We start from the raw sequence: 27,398 nt of genomic DNA, 5'->3' as shown, positions 1-27,398 counted from the left end.
GAAGGGTATATTCAAATACACTAAGGGGTACATTTCCATTTATTATCCACATGGTTTTCTTCTCAGTTAAAGCTGAGAGCCTGTCTATCCTTCCCTGTTGATTTCAAGGGATCATTCTTTGTTTGTTTTGTTATGTTTTTATTTTTTTTGTTGTTTGTTTGTTTTACAAGTAGTGCTTGAGTTGGGAAAAAGTGGAGTTTGTCCCTTAGATGTTTCTCTGGAGATTTCATTCTGGCACTGGAATAGAAGCACATCACTGTATGGCACTTTTTCTATGCTGGTCTCCTGCCCAGGCGCCTCCTCCTCTATCATTTCCTTCCCTTTCATCCTTGCCTGTTCATCATCTCTCATCTGTATTTGTCCATGCCTCCATTTACTACAGGACTAGCTTGGTTGAGCAAATGGGTTCAAGAGTGGAGGGAGCAGTGCCTGTAGGGGTGGAAAGATAAGTGGCGGAACGATTCCCAGAATTTGGGGCGTGGGCAGGCAACTAAGAAAGAATTGCTGTATTTCTCTCTCCTTGCCTGCCTCAGGCCTCCTTCAAACCTAAGCATAAGTCAAGGATTTTAATGTCTTAGAGCAGTGATGGCGAACCTTTTGAGCTCGGCGTGTCAGCATTTTGAAAAACCCTAACTTAACTCTGGTGCCGTGTCACATATAGATATTTTTTGATATTGCAACCATAGTAAAACAAAGATTTATATTTTTGATATTTATTTTATATATTTAAATGCCATTTAACAAAGAAAAATCAACCAAAAAATGAGTTTGCGTGTCACCTCTGACACGCGTGTCATAGGTTCGCCATCACTGTCTTAAAGACTGAAGATTCTAGATCTAGGCTATTGTAATGATCCTGAGGGTAGAAGGTGATGGTGTCTTGCACCAGGCTGGTTGCAGTGATTATAAAAATAAGTGGTTGGGTTTTGCATGTGTTTTGAAGAAAAAGGCAGAATTTTCTGGAAAATTGGAGAAAGGGTAGGAGAGAAAGAGAAGAGACATAGACCATAGCAGGTGGACTTTCTGTGAGCTACTTTGGGAAGAGTGTAGGAGCTGGTGGTTAAGAATGGGGAGCTGATGAGCCCAGTTGGGGACATCGGGAGTTGGAGGTGTCAAGAAGAGAGCTTTTGTTTGTTTGATTGTTTTGACTGTTCCCATCACCATGTATTTGTTTACTTCAGCTAGAGACTTACCGACATTTGCAAACATAAAAGTACAGTGCCAGGCCAACTCCAAACACTTCCTCAAAGGGTTTCGAGAGTTCCAGACATCTCCATGTGAACATGAGTCCACAGCACAGCGCATCGAACCTGTGACAAGCGTTCAGTATCTGTACTTTGTGGAGAAGTCAGTCCTTCAGGGACATGAGCAGGCCAGCCTTTCCGGGCGCCTCAGTAGGTACACAATCTCCATGAAGTCGATCATCTCCTGCTTGTCTTCCTTGGCCCGGTTCATCTGGTTGTTGCCGGTACCCAGGCCAATCCTGATGTGCTTGTCACTGAAGAAAAAGAACACTGTCCACGGATCATGTAACTCATACATTTTGTTGAAGTTGGGTACTAATGTAGTTTCCACAAGATGAGTAACTGCCAGATGTTTAAGCGCCTCTGCTATGCTGTCCAGAACCTCGTCCACTTTCATGCACTTGTGTTCCAATCGTGCCCGAACCAAATGTCGACTGCTAGGTCTTCTTCGGAAAGGACGGTCTCATCCACCTTGTGCAAGTGTGGGACCAGGTACACCACGCTGGCGACTCAACTGGACTCTCGCTAACACAGGGCCTCCCGAGTAGAGAGCTTTTGTTTTTAATTGGAGTTCAGGAAAATAGATTTGGGTTAGACATGTGAATTTGGGGGTCATTAGCACAACTGAGGTGTTTAAACCACCAGATTAAATGAGGTTATTTAGGAAGGACATGAAGATTTTTTAAAAAGGAGGAGTTCCAAGGACTGAGCCCTGAAGCAAGTCAATGCTAGAGGATGGGGATGCAGGAGGACCAGTGAAAAGCAACCCAAGTGGGACGTTCGCTCAGGATATACAGTCCTTGTCTAAATTGTATCCTGGTACTAATTAGAGTATATGAATATGAATATTAATTCGCTACCTGCTCTATTTTTCTTTATATCTCCAAAATATGACACCCCCATAACAACATGCACACACCTACATGTGAATGTGTGTGTTCTAATGAAATGATATTAAAGAATTTAAATAAATAGAAACTACAATGTACATATTCACATATATACACTTTAATTCTTTTACTAGTGGAAAACTATTATGAAGCCCATTTCAATTTTCATGATCTATGATTTGCTATATTATTTACACCCTATAAAATATTTTTTGTCCAAGCAGATATGTTGTAGTTTTGCTGGTTTTGTCTGATTGATACTTAATTCAAGTGTTTGGATTCAGTTTAAATTTCAGAGCACTATAAAACAGAGTTTTGCTATATTCTTTTTTATCTCAATAATTAAATTGTACTCATAACTTTCCATTTAAGAAGCTATAACTGTGAAAATATATGACATGTTTAAGAGTAAGGCACTGAATAGGTAGATGAAATTTATGTCTACTTAAACTTATTTTGTGGTGGCGATATTTTTTTCCATACCATACTATTTCACCCTGGACACCAACATTGGCTTTTATTGTGGAAAATGAATCTTTCAGCCTCACTAGGTAAGGTGCTCATCATTATGGGACCAAAGTGGGAGAAGCGATGCCTGCTGCCTAACTCCACTCCAACAGACCAACTTAGGAGCAGGGGCAGGGTTATAGTGATTAATGTCCCAGGACGGTGACTGAGGAATGTATTGGAGGGGAGGAAAGGAAGTGGGTGGGAGGTGTATTGGGAGGGAAAAGATGAAGGGATGGTGCAAAAAGTTAGGGGAGGCAACGCTGGTAATGGGAAAGGAACTGAAGCATCTTGTGCTAAATATAAAAATGGAGTGCAAAAGTAGCTTCCTAAAAGGTTTGTGAAAATTAAAATTAGTTCGGGATAAGGAACTTAGGGTAAGATTACTGAACGTTTATCAGAATTACTGTGTAGAAGATCAAGGATTCAGAGGGAATAAGGGTCAAAACAGTGACAGCAGGTGTCCCTGCCAGTGCTCTACTCTCCACCTGCATCGGGATTTCCCTTTGTTACAAATGTTACACCTACTGGCGCAGAACCGCCTGGCATGGCCAGGAAATCTGCACTTCTAACACCCAGACGCTGTCCTCATCCCCAAGTCGATCTTATGCCCGCTAAAATTTGAGCACAGCTGAACTAGGATAGAAGAAATGAACACTTGAGAAATAAATCTTGAAAATATACATGTCCGATTCAAATGGAGAGGAGACACTAAGAAAATTTGCAGAGTAAGAAATACATAGAAAAAAATAATGTACGAGAGTGACTGTATGAGAGGCCAGGAATGCCATCCCCAACAAGAGGACAGTTATGTGAAGAGAAGAATGGAAGGGTGCACATGACCTTGAGAAGGCTAGCTTTCCAAGCAAGAGCTAGGTCGAGGGAGGCCTGTCAGTACCCATAAGATGACACCAGAAAGCAAAGTGTAATGCCAGAGGAGCAGATCAGTGGAAAGGAGTCGCGGAGCAGCCACTGCACACTGCCTTCTGTGTCGGGTGGGAAGTAAGTCTTACTCTCTTCTGTCAGAGCTGCTGGGCATCAAACATCAGCCCCACCCTGGTGTCCCATCAATATCTTTAGATAATCATTATCTTTACAAAAATAACACCCAGTTGTTTGATTTACTAAAGAGCGCGGTAGATTGAACTTCGAACCAAATCTGAGTACAGATGATTTTTGTTAAGGGCCTTAGCACACTCCTGCCTAAGATTGGGAGAGCCGGAAAGAGACAAATAATTGACAGGGACATTGTTTCCTTTCTCCTCCTCACCGTTGTTATTTGTCTAGGGCTTTAATTGGCATTGAAATGTATATGATAAGTAGGTACGGTATGTTTTATTTTTAAGCTTCTGCTTCTGAAATTTCAGTCACATGCAAAGTTGAGAGCAAATTCCCCTAAGTGTCACAGATTAGCACTGTGTTTTCTTCATAAACCTATGCCCTTCGTTGACTTCTTGTCCTGTCGTAGGAATAGTCCAAGCAACCAAGGACATTCCTCTTCATTAGCATGCAAGAAAAAAATTAAATAAATAGCATGATAGCCATTATATGTTTACAAAAGAATATTATTTCCCTGAAGAAATGGATACTTCCTACTGAAAATCATTAGTGTTTAAAGGGAAGGGGACAGTGATTCCTAGATTTGAATTTTTCTTATTGGGTTCTAATATTTCAAAATAAGAAATGGAATGATGGGAATTTTAATAATGTAACTGGTAAATATAGAGAAAATATTCAATAAGTACCCAACATAGTAGCAAGGTATTGTGAGAAGTGCTTTGACAGTTGGATACAAAGGGATGTAAGCATGCTTTGCACCAACCCTGTGAATGCAACAACCATGACTTCCCTCTTTTTTCCCCTTTGCCTAGTGCTTTGCTATTTCTTCCTTTCCCTGCTGGAATGCCTCCTTTATCTTTCCTAATGAAACTGGCCAAAGATTTCTTGCCTCCATGGAATTCCTACCCCCATAACATAACCTGCTTGACCAATTCCTAGATGATGGTTATAAAAGGCATAAATCAATTTTAGATTTTTTATAACAAACGAAAAATCACAGGAACAAAAAGGGTGATGATAAAATAGCATAATGTAATTTTTTGCTGGAAATGCCCTTTTTCTCTACAATAAAATTCTCCATATGCCCACTTGGCATTAAATTCTTTTCTCAGCCATTAAAATTTACTCCCTTTGTCCCAAGTATCATGGGGGAAGATATAGGTAGTAGTTACTGGCTGCTTGCTCTGTGTCAAGCACTCTGTTAGGCACTTGCCATGAATGATCACCAACCCAACCCACCTATTATAAATAATTGTTCAGATAATTATGCCCACCTCCCTCATGAGGAAGCAGAAGGCTGCTCAAGGTCACCCAGCTAATAAGTACCAGAGCCAGGATTTATATTCAGTCTTTTCCCTCTGTGCTGTGTGACCTCAAGTTTATTAATAATTAATACTAACACTAATTTGTTTTGATTGTTAATACTTGATATATGTAAACATAAAGAATGTTCCTAGTATATGAATAAGAACTAGATTTATTTTACCTAGTCTTAAAAAATACCTTGTTCATTTTACTTTTAAAAAAACAACAACTCTTCTTAGGACATTGTAAAAATCTCTTAGAATAGTTCTTATCTGTTCAATAGGAAGTAATGACATATGGACTTATGTTTATGATTCGCCATCTGATATTAAGGGCTGCAAATTCTTTCTGCTTTGTGTGTAACTTGCCTTTCTCTTTGTTGTTGTAGTACTGGCTACCAGTTTATTTACTATTCACCTGAAAACACAGCCAAAGCAAAGGAAGTTCTCAGCAACATCAATCAACTACAACCTCTGATAGCAACCCATGCAGACCTACTGCTTAATTCTGCAAGCCAGCATTCTCCAGACAGCTTGAAGAATTCTTTAAAGATGCTTTCAGAAAAAGTAAGACCCAAATCATTCCTACAGTGGGGAAATGAAATACCCCAATCCACATGGGTGTTGCTTTATGCATACATTGCCTTTCCTAGCACCTGGAAATGTAAAATAGACTAAGTTAAAAGGTAAGCTTCAGAGTATTGCCACAGGATCAAACTGAATTGGCCTCATTCTCTTTTCAAATCTTAACTGAGCACTAATTTTTTTTTCTGGTAGGAAATGAAACCTGTTATTGGTTGGTATATATTTTTTTCTTTTCCTTGACATCCTTCATTTTCTTTGGCTCGTGGCCTTGTCAAATAAATTAGATTTTGAAAGTTATTTTCCTCTGGAGATCACCTAAATTATATGCATATGAAGCTATACATTTAAATGGGAATTCACTTCATTTGAAAACAGGACTTGGATATGAATTCTTATCAGTGACATGGGGTAATTTCTCTGCCTGATTCACTTTCAACATTATCTACTGGGAAAAGGTTCTAAAATTTCCCCAAAATATTAGTTATTGTTCGAAATGTTAGTGGGACCTAAGCCTTCATTTTTCTAAGGGTGACTTGCACCTTATATGCAGAGAGGACAGGTAGCCTGGCAAAGGTAGGTACTACATCAATTTCATAACTAATTAGGGCAACTAAATGACACAGAGAGAACCAAGGTAGAAAAAGACAAATTGCAGTTTGATTTTAAATATAAAACCAGGTGTCCTGGTGTCCAATTCCAATACAGTTATCCTTAACCTCTGCATTCTGAGGACACCTTGCAATTTATTATGAGATCCTTTCAGTAAATGTGTCCTTGAAGAAACTGACCAAAGAAAGTTCTCATGGTGTTATCCTATATAATAAAAACCTAACATGCTAAGTGTCGGACCATTCGTTCAACCGTTTGACCAGTTGCTATGACGTGCACTGACCACCTGGGGGCAGATGCTCCGATTGGTAGGTTAGCTTGCTGCTGGGGTCTGGCCAATCGGGACTGGGCAAGACAGGCTGGACATGCCCTGGAGCCCTCCTTGGTCCGTCCCCTCTCCCCGGCTGGATAATCTCTCAAGTTCCTCCCTGGCCTCTAAAATATTTCTTCTAATTAATTTCCTTTCAATGTGCATGAATCTGTGCATTGGGCCTCTAGTTTTAGAATAAAATAACAGTGTAGTTTTTTGCAGCCCTAAAGAACAGATTCATAGAAACCTGGATATGATAGGTGTATATTTCTTATTCAGATATGCTAATTTACAATAATAATAATAATAATACTTTTTACTTATTTAACATTTTAGTTTAAAGAGTACACTATTATAATTTTCTCATAGGATATAAATAATATCTATTTGTATTAAAAATTAGCTAATACCTGTTCAGAAAGGTCAAGTGAATTGTCTAATTAATTAAAAAGTTAAAAATTCAAAGCCTAAGACTTCCAGTTCGAACTGCAGCATTCCTTTTATGTCAGATCAGGTGCCTCCATCATGACAAGGGAGGGAAAAACTGACCCAAATTTTACAAGTGCCGACTTCGCCAAATCTTGTGCCAGGGGCTTCGTGACTGGTGTTATTTTACTTTACCTTGAAATGGTGGGTACATACTGATTGTCTAGCTCACTTCCAGAGGCAGTTTCCAGGCCATAGCACAAAAAGGGAAAAACCAGGGAGGGAGGAAACTTTCCGGTATTTTTTATGTAATATATGCATTTTGATTTTTACATTTTTTTAATATATTTTTATTGATTTCAGAGAGGAACGGAGAGGGAGAGAAAGATAGAAACATCAATGATGAGAGAGAATCATTGATTGGCCACCTCCTGCACGCCCCACACTGGGGATCAAGCCCACACCCCAGGCATGTGCCCTTGACTGGAATCGAACCTGCAACCCTGTAGTCCATAGGCCAACACTCTATCCACTCAGCCAAACCAGTTAGGGCTGATTTTTACATTTTTTAAATTACAAAGACAATTTTAGACAAACTCATCAGCAATGCTTAACTATTCTGATAGTCAATAAATATATCTAATTATCAATAAATATATTATGGCCAGGAAAAGGGAAGCGGGTAGAAGAAAGTGTTATACACAGTAAAATAATGTAATTTCATTTTGGTTCAGTTCTTTTTGGAATTTCTGGACAGAGGTGAGGCTTCTTGGATTCACCTAAGCAGAAATGTTAGTAGGTAGCACATCACTGCAGTGATCACAGAGCAGTATTTATGTTCTTCCTGTGCATTGGGCAGGGGCTTGTCATTTCACACATCATTTACAACTTGCTGCAGTGACTTGGGTGGGGGGACAGGGCATGTATTTTCTCCTCCTTTAATTCAGCATCGCTCCAACTTTTCCCCTATATTTTTTTTTTTACTGAGTAGACATGCTTCGTCTACTAATAAATCTGTCAGCCCTTGAAACCAGGAGGATCATTTTAGGTTTGCAAGCCATGCATTTTCATTTTAAGAATGTGTTACTGGAAGTTCAAATAATTATCCCAGTTAACAGAGTTTTGCATAGTCTATGAAGACAATGTGTAACTTAGGATCTAAAATAAAGTATGATTCATTTCTACCTAGCCATGCTGCTGGTGGCTCAGACTCCATGCCCCAAGAATGGTCTTCTATTTTTTAATTAATTGATTGAATTTGCTACTAATGACTTAATGGACACTTTTGTAAGTTTGAGCGAAAAGGGTTTTTTGTTTGTTTGTTTTTTGTTTGATTTTTGGTTTTTTAAAACAGGCTTTCAGAACTTTCCATTTCAGGGTGACTTCCTCTTTCCTGCTGTGCCTGTGGTGTGGGGGCAAGATGGCAGACTCTTATTTCTGCCACTCTAGGAAGGTCCCGTAGCAGTTGAACCTTGATCAGCTGCTCGTGTGGGTCAGTAGTTTCAGCATCAGCAAGGAAGCAGGCAGTTGGAAGGGAGATAAAATCTCTGTGTGTATTTTCTAATTATGGGTTGAAATTTTCTGCTTCATTGTATGCTTGGTATATTCTATGGAATAACAGGAATTTTGTATTTTACATTCTTGGTTGCTGGATTTTATTGTATTCCTTTAAATAATGTTGGATTTTGTGCTAGTGTGAAGTCAAGTTATTAGCAATCAGTAAGATCCTTTCAAGCCTTATTTTTAAGCCCCGTTAGAGCAGGATCCAGAGCAGCCTTTAACCTAGGACTAATTTAGCCCCCCTGTTTGGGCCATACCCTTCTGAGGGCTCTACACAGTGCCCTGTGTATTACAAAGCCCACTCTGCTGGTGGGAAGATGAGCTATTCCAAGCCCTTATGACCCTGGATCCTTGCACATGCAGATCAGTACTCAGGTAAAGATTTAAAAGCATCCACTTACAGATCATCAGGGCTCTTTCTGTGTGCAGTTCCCTCCTTTCTGGTACTCTTTTCTGTGAATTCTAACTAACCACTTTGGCTTTTCCAAGCTCTAATCTTTGTTTCCTCAGTTTGAGACGTTCATGTGTGGCTTCTTCCTCCTTGTGCCATAGCCTGGAAATTGCCTCTGGAAGTAAGCTAGATAGTTAGAAGGATCATATAGTTTATCTCTCTATGCTGCCTATTTTCCAATGCCCTATAGAATAATTAAAGCATATCAAATTTAAAAGCAAACAGGATTTTTTCTTTCCATATACATGACAACTAAAATTATGGTCACTTGTTTATTCCATTGGCTAATTCCGTATTGCAGATGGGATTAGACATAGCCTTGGATTTTTTCAGTGACAATAAGGTCATTCCAAATAGAAGGGGACTTTGATTAATTTGTTGAAATTTCTAGTTAAAAAGAGTCATTTTAAATGAACATATCCTAACTATTTCTCTGCCACTGATAGTCAGGAAACCAGGAAATTTATTCCCAGGAGAAATAATTTTTAGTACTTTTATACTTTCTGATAATTCAAGTTACTTTGAAAATATATATGAGAATATGAATTGGAGAAATGTCAGTAAGGCAGAAAAACATTTCATTTTTCAGATAACATTTCTCTCTTTAAAATATCAAACAAATGAAATAGGTTGCCTTTGCTTAAGTTTATGCTTTTTTAGTATTATTGAACTGATATTTTAAATGAATTGTTTTTCCTACCCTTATGATAACATTTAGACAACTGTTCTTTTTTAACTTAATGTAATGTGAGCTGAGTCAGAAAAGAAAATAGCTTATCAGAACTCCAAGGCAACAGGCAACTCAGAGACATGGTCACATCTAGCCATGACTTTTAGCTTCCCTGGTATCTTCTCAGTTGCAAGAACAACAAAATACAGGTGTGTTGGAATTCTGTGGACTATATCAATCTCTATAAGCTTATTTATTTGACTGTCAGGATCTTCATTGGTCTATACTAAGTAACGCTGCTCAAGAAAATTAAGATTTGTTTCCAGGTCATGTGAATAGATTATTTTCTATTTTCTAACAGAATGCGATTCTACATACAGGATTTTGAGAGTTTCCAAGGAGTCAGATAAGTTTTTCATATAAACACAAAGTAAAAGATCAGCTATTATTGTGTTCTCTTAAGATTTTGTGTATTATATTATATTACAACCCCAAATTTCTGACTTGTAAAACTATAAGAATCTACTGTATTATCTCCCAGGACTTGGTGATAAATCAACCCAAATGAGATTTGAATAAATGAAGTGTGTGCATGCTATGGGAAGAAAATGATTGCAATGATAAGAACCATATAAGATTTCATTGCATGTGAATAGATATTTAGCTACATGGTAATTATGTGAGTGGTATAGGACTAGAGATGTAGTAGCAGGAATTCAAAGAAGGCAAGCTGTTTTGCTCTAAAAATAAATCAAAAGTTGCTATTGAAATTATCAACAGAGAAATAGTCTAGTTAAGTTGAATGGAAATAAATTCACATTTTTAATATTTAAATTAACATTGATAGGCATATTTTTTCTATATGGAAAATTATGTAAACAACATATTTCCCCATTTTGCTATAACTATACTGGTTTGAATACTGTCAAGCCAATTTTTTCAAGTGTTATTTTTTAATTAAAAAGGTGCTTTTTATTTTGATTTCCTAGTTTATTATAAAAATATTTTCCAATCTCTTATTCTTAGGTAATCTTTTTCCATATTTCTTGTCTAATTCCCTTTAAAGTGCCTCTAGATTAAAAGAGTGTTTAAAACATCCAATAAGGTTTAGCAGTAAAGATAGTTACATGGGCAATTGTGGACACAATTAATTCTGAGAGCTGGTAGCTGTTCAAAACAGTTGGGGAGTTTGAGGTTGGGAAGAAGGGGAGGACAGAAACCTCCAGTTGCAGTGGCTGGGAGGTGGTGTGGAGTAAGGGGAAAAGCTACTGAATTTGTCAGAAAACGGGATCTGTTCCATCTGTGCTGCTAATACGCAGTCTGCCTTGGGCAGGTCACCACACTGGTTTCTTAGTTTCCTTATCTGGTTAATGAAGAGGTCCACTTTAAAGTCCATTTCAGTTTCAGAATTTCATGATCTATTGTAAAGAAGAGCTATACAGAAATGACATCATCTTACTAGGCCCCTGATTTTCTTTAATTGCATGGACACAACAGGGAGACAGAGACGATTTAGTAACCACCAGGTAGACATGGCAGTGTTGACTGCACCATGAGAGAGCACAATAAACAGGTACCCAGACTTACAAATCTAGTGCAGTCAGCACTGTAGTCAAGAGTCACATTAAATGGTAATTATATCAACTGTTATTGAAAATAATGCTATGACTTAAAGGACCCCTTCCTAAGAGATTACAAAGGATAAATATGATAACAATATGGGTCAGTGCGTGAGTGACTTCTCCACTCTTTGAACAGATTGTGAGCCCATGTGCATGCTAAGTGTACTATGACACAGAAAATCAATGACTGCCCCTCCAGTATATTACGGGGAGAAGCTATTAATCGGGAAATTGAAAAGTACAGCTGTGAAGTTCTTTATCGCTGGGAAGCTGTCATTATTTACCATCAGCCTGTAAAATCCTCCATGGTAGGTTTTATAGTAACCTCGCTAACCTCGAGCACTACTGAAACCATTTGGTGGAGGAGACAATTAGGGGATGATAATAAGGAATAAAAGCCAAATGTTTTCATGAAAAGACTGCTTATTCATCTTTACTGTTGAAATTAGTAAAAACCAAGTCTCCTGCCTCTAAAAGACATGTCTTTCTTTAGCCTTTAACACTGTTTAAAATGTAGATTATCTATAATCTGATGATATTTTCCAATAAGTTCTATTTGGAATTACTTGAAAGGTAGATGGTTTTCGAATGATTATTCCCAGTGAAATCCATCTCCAAAGATAGAATGTGGAACTAAAAGTGAGGGGCTGAGGCGACAGATGGTGCTTATAGCGCACATGGAACCTCGGCATTGACTTGTAGAGCAGTAGGACTCAAGGCCTTGGCAACATCCCCAAACCAAACTATGTTCCATTGATTGGTATGAATCATTTTCTCTTAAGTGCCAACAAATCTGCAGTTGACCTTTTCATAGCTCTATGCTGAGATGCCTACCATGGTATTTCTAATCCTTGTCAATTTCTTTCCAGACAGAGCTTTTTGTTCATGCTTTTAAGGATCAGCTGGTCAGAAGCGCTCTGTTAGCACTTTACACTGCCAGGCCAGGAGGCATCCTTAAAAAGCCACCCTCGCCTAAGAGCAGCACCGAGGAGAGCAGTCCCCAGGATCTACCCCCACCAATGAGAAGGCAGGACTCCATTCCCCATCATTCAGACTACGATGAGGAAGAGTGGGTAAGTGTCTTGCACATCACTTTCTTTCCAGTGTTCAGTCCTGAGACATTAAGTCAGCATAATAAGAAATCTCTGCTTTTTATCCAAACAAGGCAGAAAGCAGTCACAATACAGATTGTGGGTGAATCAGTCTCATTTTTACTTCAGGGCAAATTATGAATGGAAGTTTTATTCCTAGATCACATTTATTTGACATAAAAATGTATTTGCTGTCAAATAAATCATATATATACAACCATGAATATGTCATCAAAGCAAAGATGCCACAATTGCTAGATTCTATAATACCTTTCCTTATTTATTGCCAAGGTAATATAAACCATTACAATTGTGCTTTAGAAAAAGAGTCTGAAATTATGTATAATGCACTACTCGGATGCAACAAGTATTTTCATTGTTGTAACCCAAATGGCAGTGGATATAAAGATCTCTTAAATCCCTCTCCTCATGGTTCTATGATTAAGAAGATGTTCCTCTAGGTGTCCTAAAATTAGCAGAAGTATGGCCACATAAAGCATCTGAAAAAAGTAAAGCCAAGTGCCCTGGCCAGTGTGGCTCAGTTGGTTGAGCATCATCCCATGCACCAGAAGGTCGCTGGTTCGATTCCTGGGCAGGGCACATACCCTGGTTTCTGGCTCTATCCCCAGTAGGGGACTTGAGGAGGCAGTTGATCAATGTTTCTCTCTTGCTCTGATGTTTCTCTTTCCCCCCACTTCCTACCTCTCTCTCTCTCTCAAAAAAAAAAAATCAATAAAAACATATTATTTTTTTAAAAAGGTAAAGCCAAGTAGACAAAAAAAGCCAGTGTGGATGGGAACTCTAATTGGCAGATAAGACAGGAGAAACATGAAAGTGCTGGGTGAGGGATACCAGTGTGTTATTCCTGAATTAATACCTATTAATTTTCTAAGACCCCTCCAAATTATATGCCCACGTGGAAGGAAACTCTTTACTGTAGCATATGTTTAACCAAGAAAAGAGTATGCTAGCTGTATTAGATGTTAAACAGTTAATAATTACTATTCCTGCTACCCCAAATTTAAAAGTATTCAGGGAGTAAATTATTGGAAAGGCCTAGATCTCTCAAAAAATTGCTGTCTCAAGTGCTGTGAAGTGATGGCTGCTCTTTCTTCTGATAAAATTTCTATCACAGGAAAAACAGAGCTGGGTTCCAAGAGGTAAATGCTGAATAAGTATTTGTTGTTGCTGATTAAGATTGCATTCCTCTCACGGAAGCATTTTCAAAAGAGCAAATCTAATATTTCTGCCTTTTACCTCACCTTTTCCTTCAATTTATTGAGAGCTCCAAGGCACTTGCCCCTCTTAACTTCTCTGAAGTTCGATTTTCTCAACTGCAAGCACCCGTTTGGCTTAGGGTGGTCATGAGATAAACGATTTACCTGTGTGATAGCGCTCCATTACCTGGTAAGGCCAAGGCATTGGATGACATTAGAATTTTTTGTCTATGTTTTCTTTTATAGCATATGTAAATTAAATAATCTGATTATGAGGATCAGTGCTATTCCTTGTGATAAAAGAGAAAACTGCATATTATAAACAGCTCTATCAAAAATGAATATTATGAATTTTAAGAGTTTGGGTAGATACAGAAAAGAACTCAAGCTTTTCATAAATAATTACCATTTTATGTAAACTCAAGTGAGAATTTTGGAATTTGGGGTATCGTTGGTTTTTATAATTTCACCTCACTGTGTTATGCTAATCCTCCCTCATATCTCACCTTCCTCCTGCTACACAAAAATGTCCCTCTTCTGCCTCCCTCCTTACTTCCTTTACTTTACATAACTTTGGGACTTTCTAAATTGTAGCTGTTCCAAATTGGAAGGTAAGTATTAGGTCCTCAGATTCTAGTGGTAGATAAAAACATGTTAACAAATAGTGGCAAAAGGTTATGGCAAAGGTTGGAGAGAGACAGATGGTAGAAGGTGGGCTTCATTAATGTGACTTCAACTCAACATTTGATACACAGAACCTTCTTATGACAGGCAAAGATGGAAGAGAGTGGGACACACACAGTGAGGTGAGGAGGTGTCCAGTGAACCATTCAGTTCAGTGGGGTCACTGAGCAGCTGTTCTGCCTGGTGTGCATTCCTGCTGAGGGCAGTGAAAAAAGGAGCTTTTCCTGGCCTTCTCCTTGGCTTGTAGGTGGTCATCTTCCTGTCTTCATGACATTCTTCTGGGGTGCTACTCTGTCTCCAAATTCCCCTTTTCATAAGGACTCTTCATCTCTGGATCCCATTGTTATTAGAAAGTATATAAAGCATTGTCTAAATTTACCATAATTGCAAGGGAAATATTTCCCACTCAGAGAAGTTACTTCTAACTTTCTCCTTCCAAAATAATTTTACTCTATTTGCCAGCAATAACAGAATTTGATTGTTAGATAGGTTCTTATTGTTAACCACTTTCTTTTAAAAAAATTTCTTTGTCAAGACATGAAAATTCTTTTAAGAAAAAGAAACAGAAAAATTTCACCAAAGCTATAACCATTTAACATTATTTCCAAAGCTTTAACTAACTTTGAAAAGTTTTATAAATTCAAAGAAAATATAGCTAATTGAAAATGCCTTTGGAGATTGTGCTAGTAAATGAATTCGAAACAAGTCTGTGTACCACTTTTCTAGCTAATTAGGTATTAGAAAAGTTTCAGCACTGATTACAAGTCTAGTCAACTTCCTGAATTAATTCAGTGTTTTAAATAAATTTAATTTGTTTTCTGTGTTATCATATGAAAATATTCTCTGATCACTTACATTGGTTTAGGTTTAGACATAAGATCACAGTGGCTCCATTTTAAAAAACCTATTTGTTCTATTTAATTTCCTATAGTGACTGTAGTTTTAACAGTTGCCTAACATGAACAACTGCATGGAGCTTCTTACAATAAATATTTTGAAACTGAATGCATGTTAGTAAATAACTTCTGAATACTCTGCTGACACATGCAGAATCTTTCTTTTTGAGGTCGTGAGAAAGAATCTTTATTAATTCTAAATCAGAGTGAGCCTTCCTCTTTTCAACTTGTTTTGTTAGAAAAATTGGTGACATGAATCTAGAAAATAATTATCTAATCAATATGGAAGATATTGAAACTAAAATGATCACTGACCAAAAAAGTCTGTTATTTGCATAATTTTACTTATTAATGATTGAGTGCTTTGAAGGTTGATTTCTTGAAAAGTTGGTAAACAATTAAATTCCAAAGGAATATTGAGATTTTATGACAATCTGTGCAAATAGACTAATATAGCATTCTTCATCTTTTAGCTGGTAAAGATAACATACTGCTTGTCTTCCTCTACATTTCTACAACAGATGCTTCCAACAGCTGGGATTCCAAGATTAGTTTGTCCAAAATATGAAAGCATGTCATCCAACCAAAGGATTAAGTTGACCCAGTTTTGTAGTTTTCAGTAATTATGCTATTCTCTTTAACACTGTGATTTAATGTTAACATTAGTACACTGATGGGTTTGGGCTGAAGTCTGCCTACCTTCATTTAAAAAATTGTTTTAAAAAAAGGTGACCTTCTGAACCTTTATATTCTGATACATTTTAGCAAAGAGAAGAATAGGAAAACTATTATTATTTATCCCAAACCTACTTTTTAGCTGAACTACATTTCTGTATCAGACATTTTAGCATTCAAATTACCTAATTAATTCCCTCTTCATGTTGTAAATGTAAATCAAATTTTAGATTTTAGTTACATTCTTAAGAGAACATTTGCTATGCCTTATTAAGGTAAAATGTGTTTATGTCACATGAATACAATAGATGATCCACATTAATCTGTAATAACTTTTCAAGAATTTTATAGATCATAGAAACAATAGCACAGATGCACAGTAATATTTATGTCAGTCATTCTGATAATAAAGTCCATTTATATCCTGAAAAAAAATGTGATTTCTCTGTAACTCAATATTCACAAAGATTGCATTTTGGAATAAGATTTACACAAACCAGTTTCTAATATATTATCAACATCTCACAGTTTATTTGGTATTACACCTTTCTCTAATGATGTCTAGAACAAACATGAATGCCTAATCTTAACAGAAGTATTAATAGAGCAGTTTATATTACCATAATTGGTAACCTTGATCACAGATAGTTTCAAAATATTACTAACTATTGAGGACAAATGTATTTTTGCCAGATAACCCTATAAGCAATCTTCAGTGATGTGTATTCTCAGCGTCTCTTGCAGGCTTCTGTCTTCATCTTAGACTTTACCTCTAGGGAAAATCATTCAGGCCATGCATAACGCAAAGATACCTATGCAAATTGATTTTCAAAAGAGAATCTGTTCAGTTTTCTGACTAGCTAGAATTACGCTTTGTGAAACCATTGACCTTATCTTAATAAGAAGGAAATCTATCATTCTCAATTTTTAGGGGTAATTAATTTTTATGGACAACTAGATACCAACCTATGATTTAACTTTTCTCAAGCGACACCTTACAGTTTAGAAATCAAAATGAGTAAAATGTTCACTAAAATATGGCCAATTATTTCCAAATTTTATGTAATAGGTAGACAGACAGATATATAGTATGTGTGTGTGTGTATGCATTCAACTCCAAAACACTTTGTATAATAAAGCATTATTCTTATCCCATAAATCACTCAGCCTTGTTAACAATGAATTATAACCAGTCTGTTTCTTCCTTGTGTTCTTGAACTTTATAAGCTCCTAAAGGACAAAGACAGTGTCATGTTCACTGTCGTATCACTGCAGTTAGCAGAACATCTGCACATAAAAAGGTGCTGGATACTCATTTGTAGAGTAAATTAATGACTTTGAAATTTGCCCTCAAAATACTGTTCTTGTTTACCTTTTTATTTTGAAACACAGAGTATTTCTATTTAAAATAACTGCACTATGTCAGGCACACCCCCCCCCACACACACACACACACACACTGGAATTCATGAATTATTTTAAGGATTTTGTTTCTCTGTTCCAGTCAAAATACCCAGTTATATCCTCTCTCCTTGGTGCATATTTTCATCTCAGAATCAACTTTGAGGTGACTATTCAAGTTATCTTTAAATTACCACCAAACATGGAAAGTGGTAAAATTCAGGATGGACACAGAATATCAGGGATGACCAAAGCTAAGAACATGGTGAGTTAGGGCCTCCAAAAGCTTCCAGAAAACCAGTGGTGGCCATTTTAATTTCTTTTGATTATCACATGGCAATTACAAAGTCCTACTTACCCAGAAATAAGTTCTATTTTTCCCCCAAAATATGAATGGAAGCAGCTATTTTCCCCTTATCCCAGCCTTTTATTTTTATTCCCTAAGTCACACATAGTAGGATTGTCGGGTTTTGTTAACCTTGTAATGAAGAAGGGACAGCAAAGCACCCACTCTCCCCATCAGAAAGGGCAGGAAAAGACAGGGAGAATGAGGCCAGTCTCTGACATGGCAACTGAATGGGTTCTATCATCTGTTTTTTTGATGGATGGGAACATTCCTGAACTTCTCCAGTCCATTTCACCCAGGAGAAATGAGCTTGGAATACTTATTTTATATTAAAGTCCACAAAAGGTGATTAAGCAAAGTTCATGACTGTCCATTAAAATGCACAAATGTTCTATTAAAGAAGAGAAGCCCCAAATGAGATCTTTATGGGCATGCATATTCATGAAATGCTGCCCAATTCTAGATTTCCCCACATGCAGTTATTACATTCACCTTCAGTCCCCTGTTTTATAGCACCTAATGCAGTGTTTCCTCCATTTGCGTTCAATGTATTTTTTTTTCAGAGTGAATGGAGGGATTTGCAGAATCAGCAGTTCATCCTCAAATTCAAACCAATGATTTTAACAGAGATATTTTATTTTTGTTAATGGGTGATTTTCCTGTGGTTTTATGTTGGATATCATCCTCTCCCTTGGATATTTTCCTGACTCTTATAATGCCCGGTTCAATGTCAAATATTTTGAAGTGCCTGTGAATAATAAATATGCAAACTTACATACACAGTTTTAAAATGTATGAGTACATTAAACCAAGTGTCCTTAAACTTTAATCTATCTTAATGTGAATAGTCAGACATTATTTACTAAATAGAAATCTTTGAATACCCCAAATTTAATGAATTGTTAAAAGAAATGCTGAGGTATATACAGGCAGAATGTTAATATATTGGGGTACATTCATTTTTTAAAAAATCAATCCTGGAAATTGGTGGTATGCAGCACACCGACTGATAATGTGCAACTATCTAATGATATATAGACAACATTCAATTACCAACTTAAAATTAAAAGCCTTAGCCAATCGGTGGAAATTTGTTTTTTTATTAAACAATTGTTTTATTTAATATTTTTACTGAATTGAAAGCTTTAGCGTGATGTGGCATTAATTAGAGTGAACTCAGCCTATGAGTTTGTTCTTAATTCTAACTTTAATTTGAAAACGTGGTAATACTTCTTAAAGTTGTATCTTAATTTCTTTTTATTCCTAAATAGCTGGTTATTCAGTCAATCAACAGATGTTAATTAAGCACCAGTAGTGTGTAGCAATGCTATAGGTACTTGGGGGAAAACAAATTAAGTATAAAATGTGGATTCTGACCTCAACAACCATATCATCTAATTCAAGTGAATGGCCAGCACTCATAAAACAAGCAGAGATATTGAGATTTCCCAGAATAGAGGTGGTTGAGTGATGCACATAAAAAATGTTGAAAAGATCCCTGGCCAGTGTGGCTCAGTTGGTTGGAGTGTCATCCTGTATACCAAAAGGTGGCAGGTTCCCTTCTTCGTCAGGGCACATACCCAGGTTGCCAGTTCTATCCTCCATGGTTCTATGGTTCTATCCCCTGTCAGAGGCTCATGTGGGAAGCAACTGATTAATGTCTCTCTCACACATAGATGTTTCTCTCTTTCTCTGTCTCCCTTCCTCACTCTGAAATCAATTTTTAAAAAATGTTGAAAACATTCAGAAATTATATGAAATTTAGAGAAGATGAAAAAATATATAACCCTTCCTTCTTTTATCCAATCATTCATTCTTTCTTTTATTTATCACCTACGAACCTGAGAATAAAAGGATTAATGAATAATAGTCATTTCCCTCATAGAGCCCTCTATCAGATAGCAAAAATGCAGAGGAAGGGTAGCACGAACAGTTCTTGGAAGTGGTGAGACTTGAAAAGGTTAGTATTTGGGTTGATGGAAGAGAAGGAAGAAGGTATTCGAAGCATAAAAAGCAGCATGTGTCCAGGTAAAAATACAAGTTCCTCCAAGGTTTCCTTCATGTCTCCAATGATCAGCACTGAACAGGCATGCAGCAGGTGCTCAGAAAATATATGTTAAGCTTTTTAATAGGACGTTGCTAGGAGAGTAAGACAACTGACCTGGTAAAGTTTTCACTGTGAAGAGTAACAAGAAATAAGGAGAATTTTCTAGGTTGACTCAACCAGAGAGGTGACACTAGGCTGAGAGAATAATGAAGATTCGCTGTAGTGCTTAGCCTGCTTTGACCAGAGGACTGATGACTTGAGCGTGGTGATCAATGAAGATGAATGTGGCACTCATGTGTAGACCTGTTTGTGTGATAGCTGATATATAGGTCTGGGTCCAAACCACGGGAATGTAGAGAGATCAATACCGGAGAAACTGGCTGCTTATCTGAATCCACTGTGGCCAGGGGCTGAATTTGGGGATAAGACCAGCAGTGTGGTTATTGGAAAGGAAGGTCAAGGATGTTTACATAAGTAAATAAGTGAAGTTAAGCAGGAGGATTTATAGGAAGCAAACATCAGGAAATCTCACTTAATTCTGATGGATGGCAAATGTATGCCCCTTTTTAGTGGACATGGTGTGTGTGTGTGTGTGTGTGTGTGTGTGTGTGTGTGTGGTGTATTACATAGCTTGAGGCATACATGTGCCAGTTTGTGCCATGGAGTGTTTTAAGTACAACTCCTTTCATCTAGCAGTCTCTATAAACTTAGGATCAGAGGAAAGAACTATCAAGCTATTCAAATAAGACAGGTTGGCAATGTTGAGCTAGGCCAGTATAGTGCAAATTGCATTCAATCAAGGATACACTGAAGCTTCTTTTTAAAGGGGATTGGCCCTGTTAATCCATATGCCTGTTCTAATCAAAGTCCTCAGAAATTGGTAATGACAAGTGGGAAATTGTGCATGGAGATATAGATATGCCAGGGCTACTTTGGACTCCCCATGCCAGCTCTGGTTTAGTTTTCACATTCTTGCTGATAAAAAAAAATTAGATCTAGAAAAGTTGATCACTTAAGCAATGCTGAACTTCTCCCTCCCTTCCTCCCTCCCTCTTTCTTTCTGCCTTTCTTCCAGGCCCTGTGCAATATATTGAAGACACAGGTCCCAAATAAGCCACAATCTGGTATTAGAGACAGAAGTGCATACCAAATCAAAAACTTTAATATACTATTTAGATGCCATAAAAGAGAAGGAAGCATGACCTGCAAAGTTCAGAGTTCTCTCACTATGAGCTAGGTAGGATATTCTCCCCAAAGGGAAAAGAATAGAATGAGTCTACTCAGGGTCTACTGCTGAGTGTATCTTCAATAGATTATCTGATTATTCATGAACTATGCATAAGAAACTGCTCCATTTCTCACCCCCAACAAACACTCTCCCAGCTCATGTGAGAGCATGACTCAAATGTTTTTCCTACTGTTTGCCATATAACCCCTTACTACGTATATGGTTGTTGGTCTTGATTGATGAACTTGTTTCACTGTGTTCCTCATGCCAATAAAGATCTCTCTAATGGCTGCAAAGGCTACTTTTCCTATCAATGGAATCCTATCATGGGAGATATAAGTAAAGGAAGAACAGTAGCATATAGGTATAAAATGTAAAATTATCCTTTTAAATCATCTCCTGTTCAGGCTTTTCAGGGATGTGATTAAGATAAATTGACCCATCCCTTGCATTACTTTACATAAACATCTGTAATACTTTCAACAATAAAGATAAATTTTTAAAAAAGAGGAAGAAAGGCAGCATTCAGCCCTGGACAGGTGGCTCAACTGGTTGGAGCATCATCCCATACATCAAAAGGTTGTGGGTTTGATTCCCAGTCGGAGTATATACCTAGTTTGCAGGTTCCATCCCTAGGTGGGGCACATATGATGTTTCTCTCTCTCATTCCCATTCCCTTCCTCTCTCTTTAAAATAAAAAAAAACATATCCTCAGATAAAGATCAGAAGGAAGGAAGGAAGGAAGGAAGGAAGGAAGGAAGGAAGGAAGGAAGGAAGGAAGGAAGGAAGGAGAGCAGCATGCAATATTGCTTGCTTTTTAATTAAAATGCAGTTTCTGTCAACATGGACAACAAGAAGAGAGCTGACCCCTAGCTAGTTTGGCTCAGTGGATAGAGTGTCAGCCTGCAGACTGAAGAGTCCTCCGTTCAATTCCAGTCAAGGGCACGTACCTCGATTACAGGCTCCTGCCTGGCCCAGGCCCTGGTCAGGGCTCCTGTAGGAAGCAACCAATCACTCTCTATCTTTCCCTTTCTCTTCCACTCTCTCTAAAAAGCAATGGAAAAATATCCTTGGGTGAGGATTAAAAAAAAAAGAAGAAGAAGAAGAAGAAGAGAGCTGAAAATGTATCTCACATACAAAGCCAGTCTGGAAAATGAAGAGCAATCTTCTCCCCCCTTTTTCTTCAATAGCAGAGTTCATTCCCATTAGCTGGAGACCACGCTTTAAGAACTTCCATTTCCTGGAGAAGTCACATTAATAGAGACAGAAAGTACAATGATGGCTGCAAGGGACTGAAAGAGGAAAGAAAGAGTTCATGTTTAAAGGGTACAGAGTTTCAATTGGGCAAGATGCAAAAGTTCTGGAGATGGATGGTGGTGATAGTCACACAACAATGTACTTAATGCCACTGAACTGTACACTTAAAATTGTAAAAATGGTAAACTTTGTGTATGTATTATAAAAATATAAAAAGAAAAACAGGAATTTCTAACATAAGTGGTGAGCATTCTTTAAAAATATTGCTGTGTCTTTGCTTTCTTACTAAGTATTGATAAGGAAAATTATAAGAAAATGATAATATATATCCAGTTTAAAATTTCATACTTTGAGCTCAATTATGGATTAATGTTGTATGGTAATTTATCATTGCTTTATGACAGAGAAAAAGAATCAACTAAATAAAAAGATTTATAACACTTAAATGTTGCTTTATTAAGAGAAAATGTATTTCTTGTGTATCCATGGTCTGGCCAAATTAATGAGGGTATTAGAGCTAGTCACTCAGTCTGCATGGTCATGATGGTTTCTCTATTTGCTTCTCTAAAATGGATGCATCAGATTTTGTCTTATCTTGTTTTTGCAATAAAAATGTGTATTGATACTCATGCTCTTTTCAGGATAGGGTGTGGGCCAACGTGGGGAAGAGCCTGAACTGCATTATTGCTATGGTGGACAAACTGATTGAAAGTGATGGTGGTAGTGAAGACAGCGGTGGCAGCAGAGATGGAGAGCAGGACCTTTCTGTCGTGGACTCCATTAAAACTCATCCAAGGGGTAAGGAATCTTTTTTCTCCAATCATTGACTGAGTAAACAAAATGAGAAAGTCATGATAAAATGAGACAGAAAGAGAAGAGTCAATAGTGCCTTTGATGAAAGTGCTGATAGCACGCTTTTCCACCTCTCTGGCTTGGATGATGGAAGGCTACTTATCAAATTGCATCTCAGTTGTGTTTTCAGAACTGCTTGCAATGCTCTTTTTTTTTTTTTTTTTTTTTTTTTTGGCTACATAACAACCTTGTCAAAGAAGAACAGTGTTTTCTTTTAAAGAATCCGACATAGTTTAATCTACTTTTATGCATTGCTACAAAATTTTATTAGGAAGAAAAACAAGCATCTGATCCTAAAACTCTTAGAAACTTTGAGAGATATCAGAACACAGTATCTCATAATCGTTCCTGAGAAGAATGCAATATGATAGATGAAATGCTTTTTGCCTCATTCTGAGGGATATTTTTTGTGAATAATTTCAGAAAGATATAAGAAGGTCTGATTCCATATAAGAATAATATGTTTATGCATTATTCCAAAGACATATTAGTAAGTCTAGATTTTTATGGATGCATGTATACACGCATACACACACATACATATATATGCATATACATGTGGGTATGTAATGTGTGTCTATAGATAGACAGGTATATAGATAAATAATTTGAAATCTATGGCTTATTAGTGGGTTGACTAGCAAATATAATAATCAAAGTTTCAACTGTAGTTTTGTCCCTATAAATGGCTTTTTTATTTAAATCTTTTAGGTAATTTGATTAATTTTGACAACAAAAAACAAGACAAACATCTGTGGGGGGTTTTATGATAATAAGAACTGCTGTGAGAGTTGCCCCAGCCCTTTTCCTAGATGTGTTAAGTGTTTGGAGAGAATAAACAATGTTGCCCTACCCTCTTCTTCTGCAATCTGCTTTTCCTCTCACTTTAAGAAAATGAACTATAAGAAAATATGGGTGCTTACAATATTGCATTTGTTTTTCCAATTTGTTTTCCTGATTTTTCATTAGTCCCATTTTCATCAGGGGTTTAATTATGTGAAACATCAGTCTTTCAATTTTTTTTTATTCTAGATGATCCTCATCTGCTATGTACATTGACATAAGTGGATAGTTTACACTAATGTTCTTTATGTTCAGACCTCCCTGGTTTAACTGTAATGGGGATTTTCTTTTTTTAATAATATCAGTTTCATTAGCTAATGAATCTAGTCCAGTTCTACAACTTTACATGAATCAGAATGAAGGCTTGTCATAATTCATATGATAAAAATATCATATATTTCTATTTTCTTTAATTGAATGTTTCTTGACTATTAACTATGAGCCAGACACTCTGATAGTCACACAACAGTGTACTTAGAAAATGAGGTAAGGAAGCAGAATCCATTTTAGTGACTTGTTCTGCCCCTTGATGGGTTTTCAAGGCATAAGATTAATTTCTCAAGTAGCCCGAAATTTATACCCAGCTCATATCTGGGGTAGAAAAGTCATTTAATTCATTTTTTCTTACAATTAATTGATATAGAGTCAGTGAATGATCTAGAATTTATTGGAATGTATGATATGGTACATACTGATGGGCATTTGTTACATCATTTATTAGTGATTTGTTTCCTCATGTAGGTTTTGTTTTGTTTTTTTCTTTATATAAGAAGTTAAGTAAACGTTTTTACTCAATTTCTGGAATTTTTATTCTGTTAATTTATGTTTTATTTGGGATACATTTTGAAATATCATAGGGTAAGTCACCCCTTTGACAGTCAGTTTTTCTTTCTTCATCACCAGCCTTTATTTTTACATTTTAGCTATAATTTGTGTTGGTTTTGCTAGTGTATAGCTAACATGGTCAAACCGACAGTATTCCTAATTGTTACTACCTTTATCCATGTTTTATGTTCCTCTCTAACCTGCAATTTTCTTTTAAAGTTTCAGATTTTCCTTTTATAGTGTACTTAATAGTGTTTTAAATATGTGGTTTTGAAGGGTTTTCATTTGTTTTAGGTCCAGGATTTTTCCATATGTCTTACTCACTTCATACACTTCTTTTCAAAATTAATGCCAATAGTGCTGAAAGAAGTAAAAGCTTCTCTCTTGTTCTCAACACAAATAATAGAGTAACTGGTCCCAACATTCATGGTCATATGTATTTACATGTTTTCTTTATGAACAAGATGGTCCTTTTAGTTTTTATACACTTAAACATTCTTATAAGCATCTGTTGTATGCATAATACCACATGACTTCAATTTCATAATAAAGTAAGAACTCTAGGATAAAATCAGAAAATATTAGAATCTTAGACTATAGTGTGCCCTTAAAGAATCTGTAATTAGCTCTGCCAGTGAGGCTTTGAGGTTGAGCATTGACCTATGAACCAGCAGGTCACAGTTCTATTCCCAGACAGGGCACATGCCCGGCTTGTGGGCTCTATCCCCAGTAGGGGCTATACAGGAAGCAGCCAATCAATAATTCTCTTTCTTTTTTTAAAAAAAAATATATTTTATTGATTTTTTTTACAGAGAGGAAGGGAGAGGGATAGAGAGTTAGAAACATCGATGAGAGAGAAACATCGATCAGCTGCCTCCTGCACACTCCCTACTGGGGATGTGCCCGCAACCAAGGTACATGACCTTGACCAGAATTGAACCTGGACCCTTGAGTCTGCAGGCTGACACTCTATCCACTGAGCCAAACTGGTTAGGGCAATAATTCTCTTTCATCAATGATGTTTCTATCTCTATCCCACTTCTTTCTTCTCATAAATCAATAAAAATATATTTTTAAAAAGATTCTGTAATTAAACCTCCTAAATTATGCTAAGAAGCTTACCTACAGTGTCTCTGCCAATTCTCACCTAACCTGTGATACACATCTCCACTGGTAGAAAACCATTTTTATTTTTTTGAGTGGCAGATTCCAGATGATTGAAATGTGTTTCCTTTCACTTTACCCACTGGCCCAGATCTAATCCTCTGCCCCAAACAGGACAAATTTACTCCCCTTTTTCCACATTATCACATAACATATCATAAAGCGATCATCATGTCCATTTTTAAATTGCCACTTTTGGGGTCATTTTTCAAAGCAATAGCATGGAACACAGAGTGACACAGGAACACCACCTCCTTTCTTTTGGATACAATTCTATTAATGATATCTTAACTCACATTAGCTAGTTTGACCACCACATTGTACTCTGAAGTCCACTTATATCCATAAATCTTGCTAAATTTGACCTATCTCTCAGGCTTCTCCAGATTCAAGTAATATTTAAGCACCCTGTGTGTTAGAAATTGTGAAATATTAGGGGCACAAGGAGATCAAGACACAGTCTATCTCAATTCTACTGAAAAGATTGATCTCTAAATCCATGACTGCAGCATAATACACTTTTCAGTACACTCTAATAAATACCTATTTCTTTCATCCATCACATTTACTGTCCTACCTAGGTTTATTTTATTCACATTTTATAAATATTTTCTGTCCATTCACAGAAGTAATGGATAAAAATGATGAGAAAACAGAGATAAAAACAGCTCTTTGAAGTACATCACTAGAAAAACTGTATGCATTGAAATACACTGATTAATCACTGCTCTTTGGGAATGTGTGTTCAACCGTCTGTGTATCCATTCATCTTATTGCATGTCCTATATTTTTTTTTGTCTTCAAAAGAATATCAAGAAATGCCCCATGGAAAGACCAAATACCATAAGTCATTGAATACTTTTTCCTAATGTATCCAGCCATAAGCCCTGACAACATATGATTTGGCAGATTATTTTTTAATTCAAGTATAGTTGGGGTACAAAATTATATTACTTTCAGGTGTATGACATAGTGATTCCACATTTATATACTTTATGATGTGATCACCATACTAAGTCTAATAACCACCTGTCACCACACAGTTATTACAATACTAGGGGCCCCGTGCACTAGGGGCCCCTAGGCCTGGCCGGCGATCAGGGCCGATCAGGGCCTTCCTGTTGCTAGCTGCACCTTCCTTCCCCAGCTGCCAGCTGCCGGCCAGGGCATTTTTGTTCAGCGCTGCTCCCTGGTGGTCAGCGCATGTCATAGTGAGCTATCAAACTCCTGGTCTCAGGTTGAACTCCTGAGGGGACACTTTGCATATTAGCCTTTTATATACAGAGATTACAATATTATTAACTATATTTCCTGTACTGTACACTGTATCTCCATGGCTTACTTATTTGAATTTGGCACATGTTCTTGATATTATTAAGTGAATATCTTTAACATGTGTGCATATGTATGTATACCAACATGAAAATCATTATATTCCAGAACTTATACTCAAATTAGCAATTATTTCATACATATTTTAGAAATCTATTTTATTTTTTAAAGTGCAAAGATTCAAGCACAGAGTATCATTTTTATCAAAGGGCTTAACTATTAATATTTTTTAATTTCTACACATGAAAATTTAGAATTTCATGAGAAAGAAACATGAATGAATCAAGTCCTTTAGAACCCATA

The 27,398-nt window shown here is 36.9% G+C and overlaps 1 protein-coding gene across 7 annotated transcripts in view; it reads left to right on the top strand.

The window, feature by feature from the left end:
- INPP4B (inositol polyphosphate-4-phosphatase type II B) overlaps positions 1 to 27,398 on the top strand; it is a 593,476-nt gene that overhangs the window by 478,079 nt on the left and 87,999 nt on the right. For all 7 annotated transcript variants that reach the window (XM_070415225.1, XM_070415230.1, XM_070415224.1 and 4 more), the window contains 3 exons: positions 5,394 to 5,571; positions 12,107 to 12,310; positions 22,721 to 22,877. In XM_070415225.1, the coding sequence (XP_070271326.1) occupies positions 5,394 to 5,571; positions 12,107 to 12,310; positions 22,721 to 22,877 (539 nt within the window). The remainder of the gene's footprint in view (positions 1 to 5,393; positions 5,572 to 12,106; positions 12,311 to 22,720; positions 22,878 to 27,398) is intronic.

Source organism: Myotis yumanensis, unplaced genomic scaffold (genome assembly GCF_028538775.1).
Source record: "Myotis yumanensis isolate MYYU_CA2020_CCGP unplaced genomic scaffold, mMyoYum1.0.hap1 SCAF_5, whole genome shotgun sequence".
NCBI lineage: Eukaryota > Metazoa > Chordata > Mammalia > Chiroptera > Vespertilionidae > Myotis > Myotis yumanensis.
The sequence above is the reverse complement of the archived record's forward strand: the minus strand, read 5'-3'. Positions and strand labels throughout refer to the sequence as shown.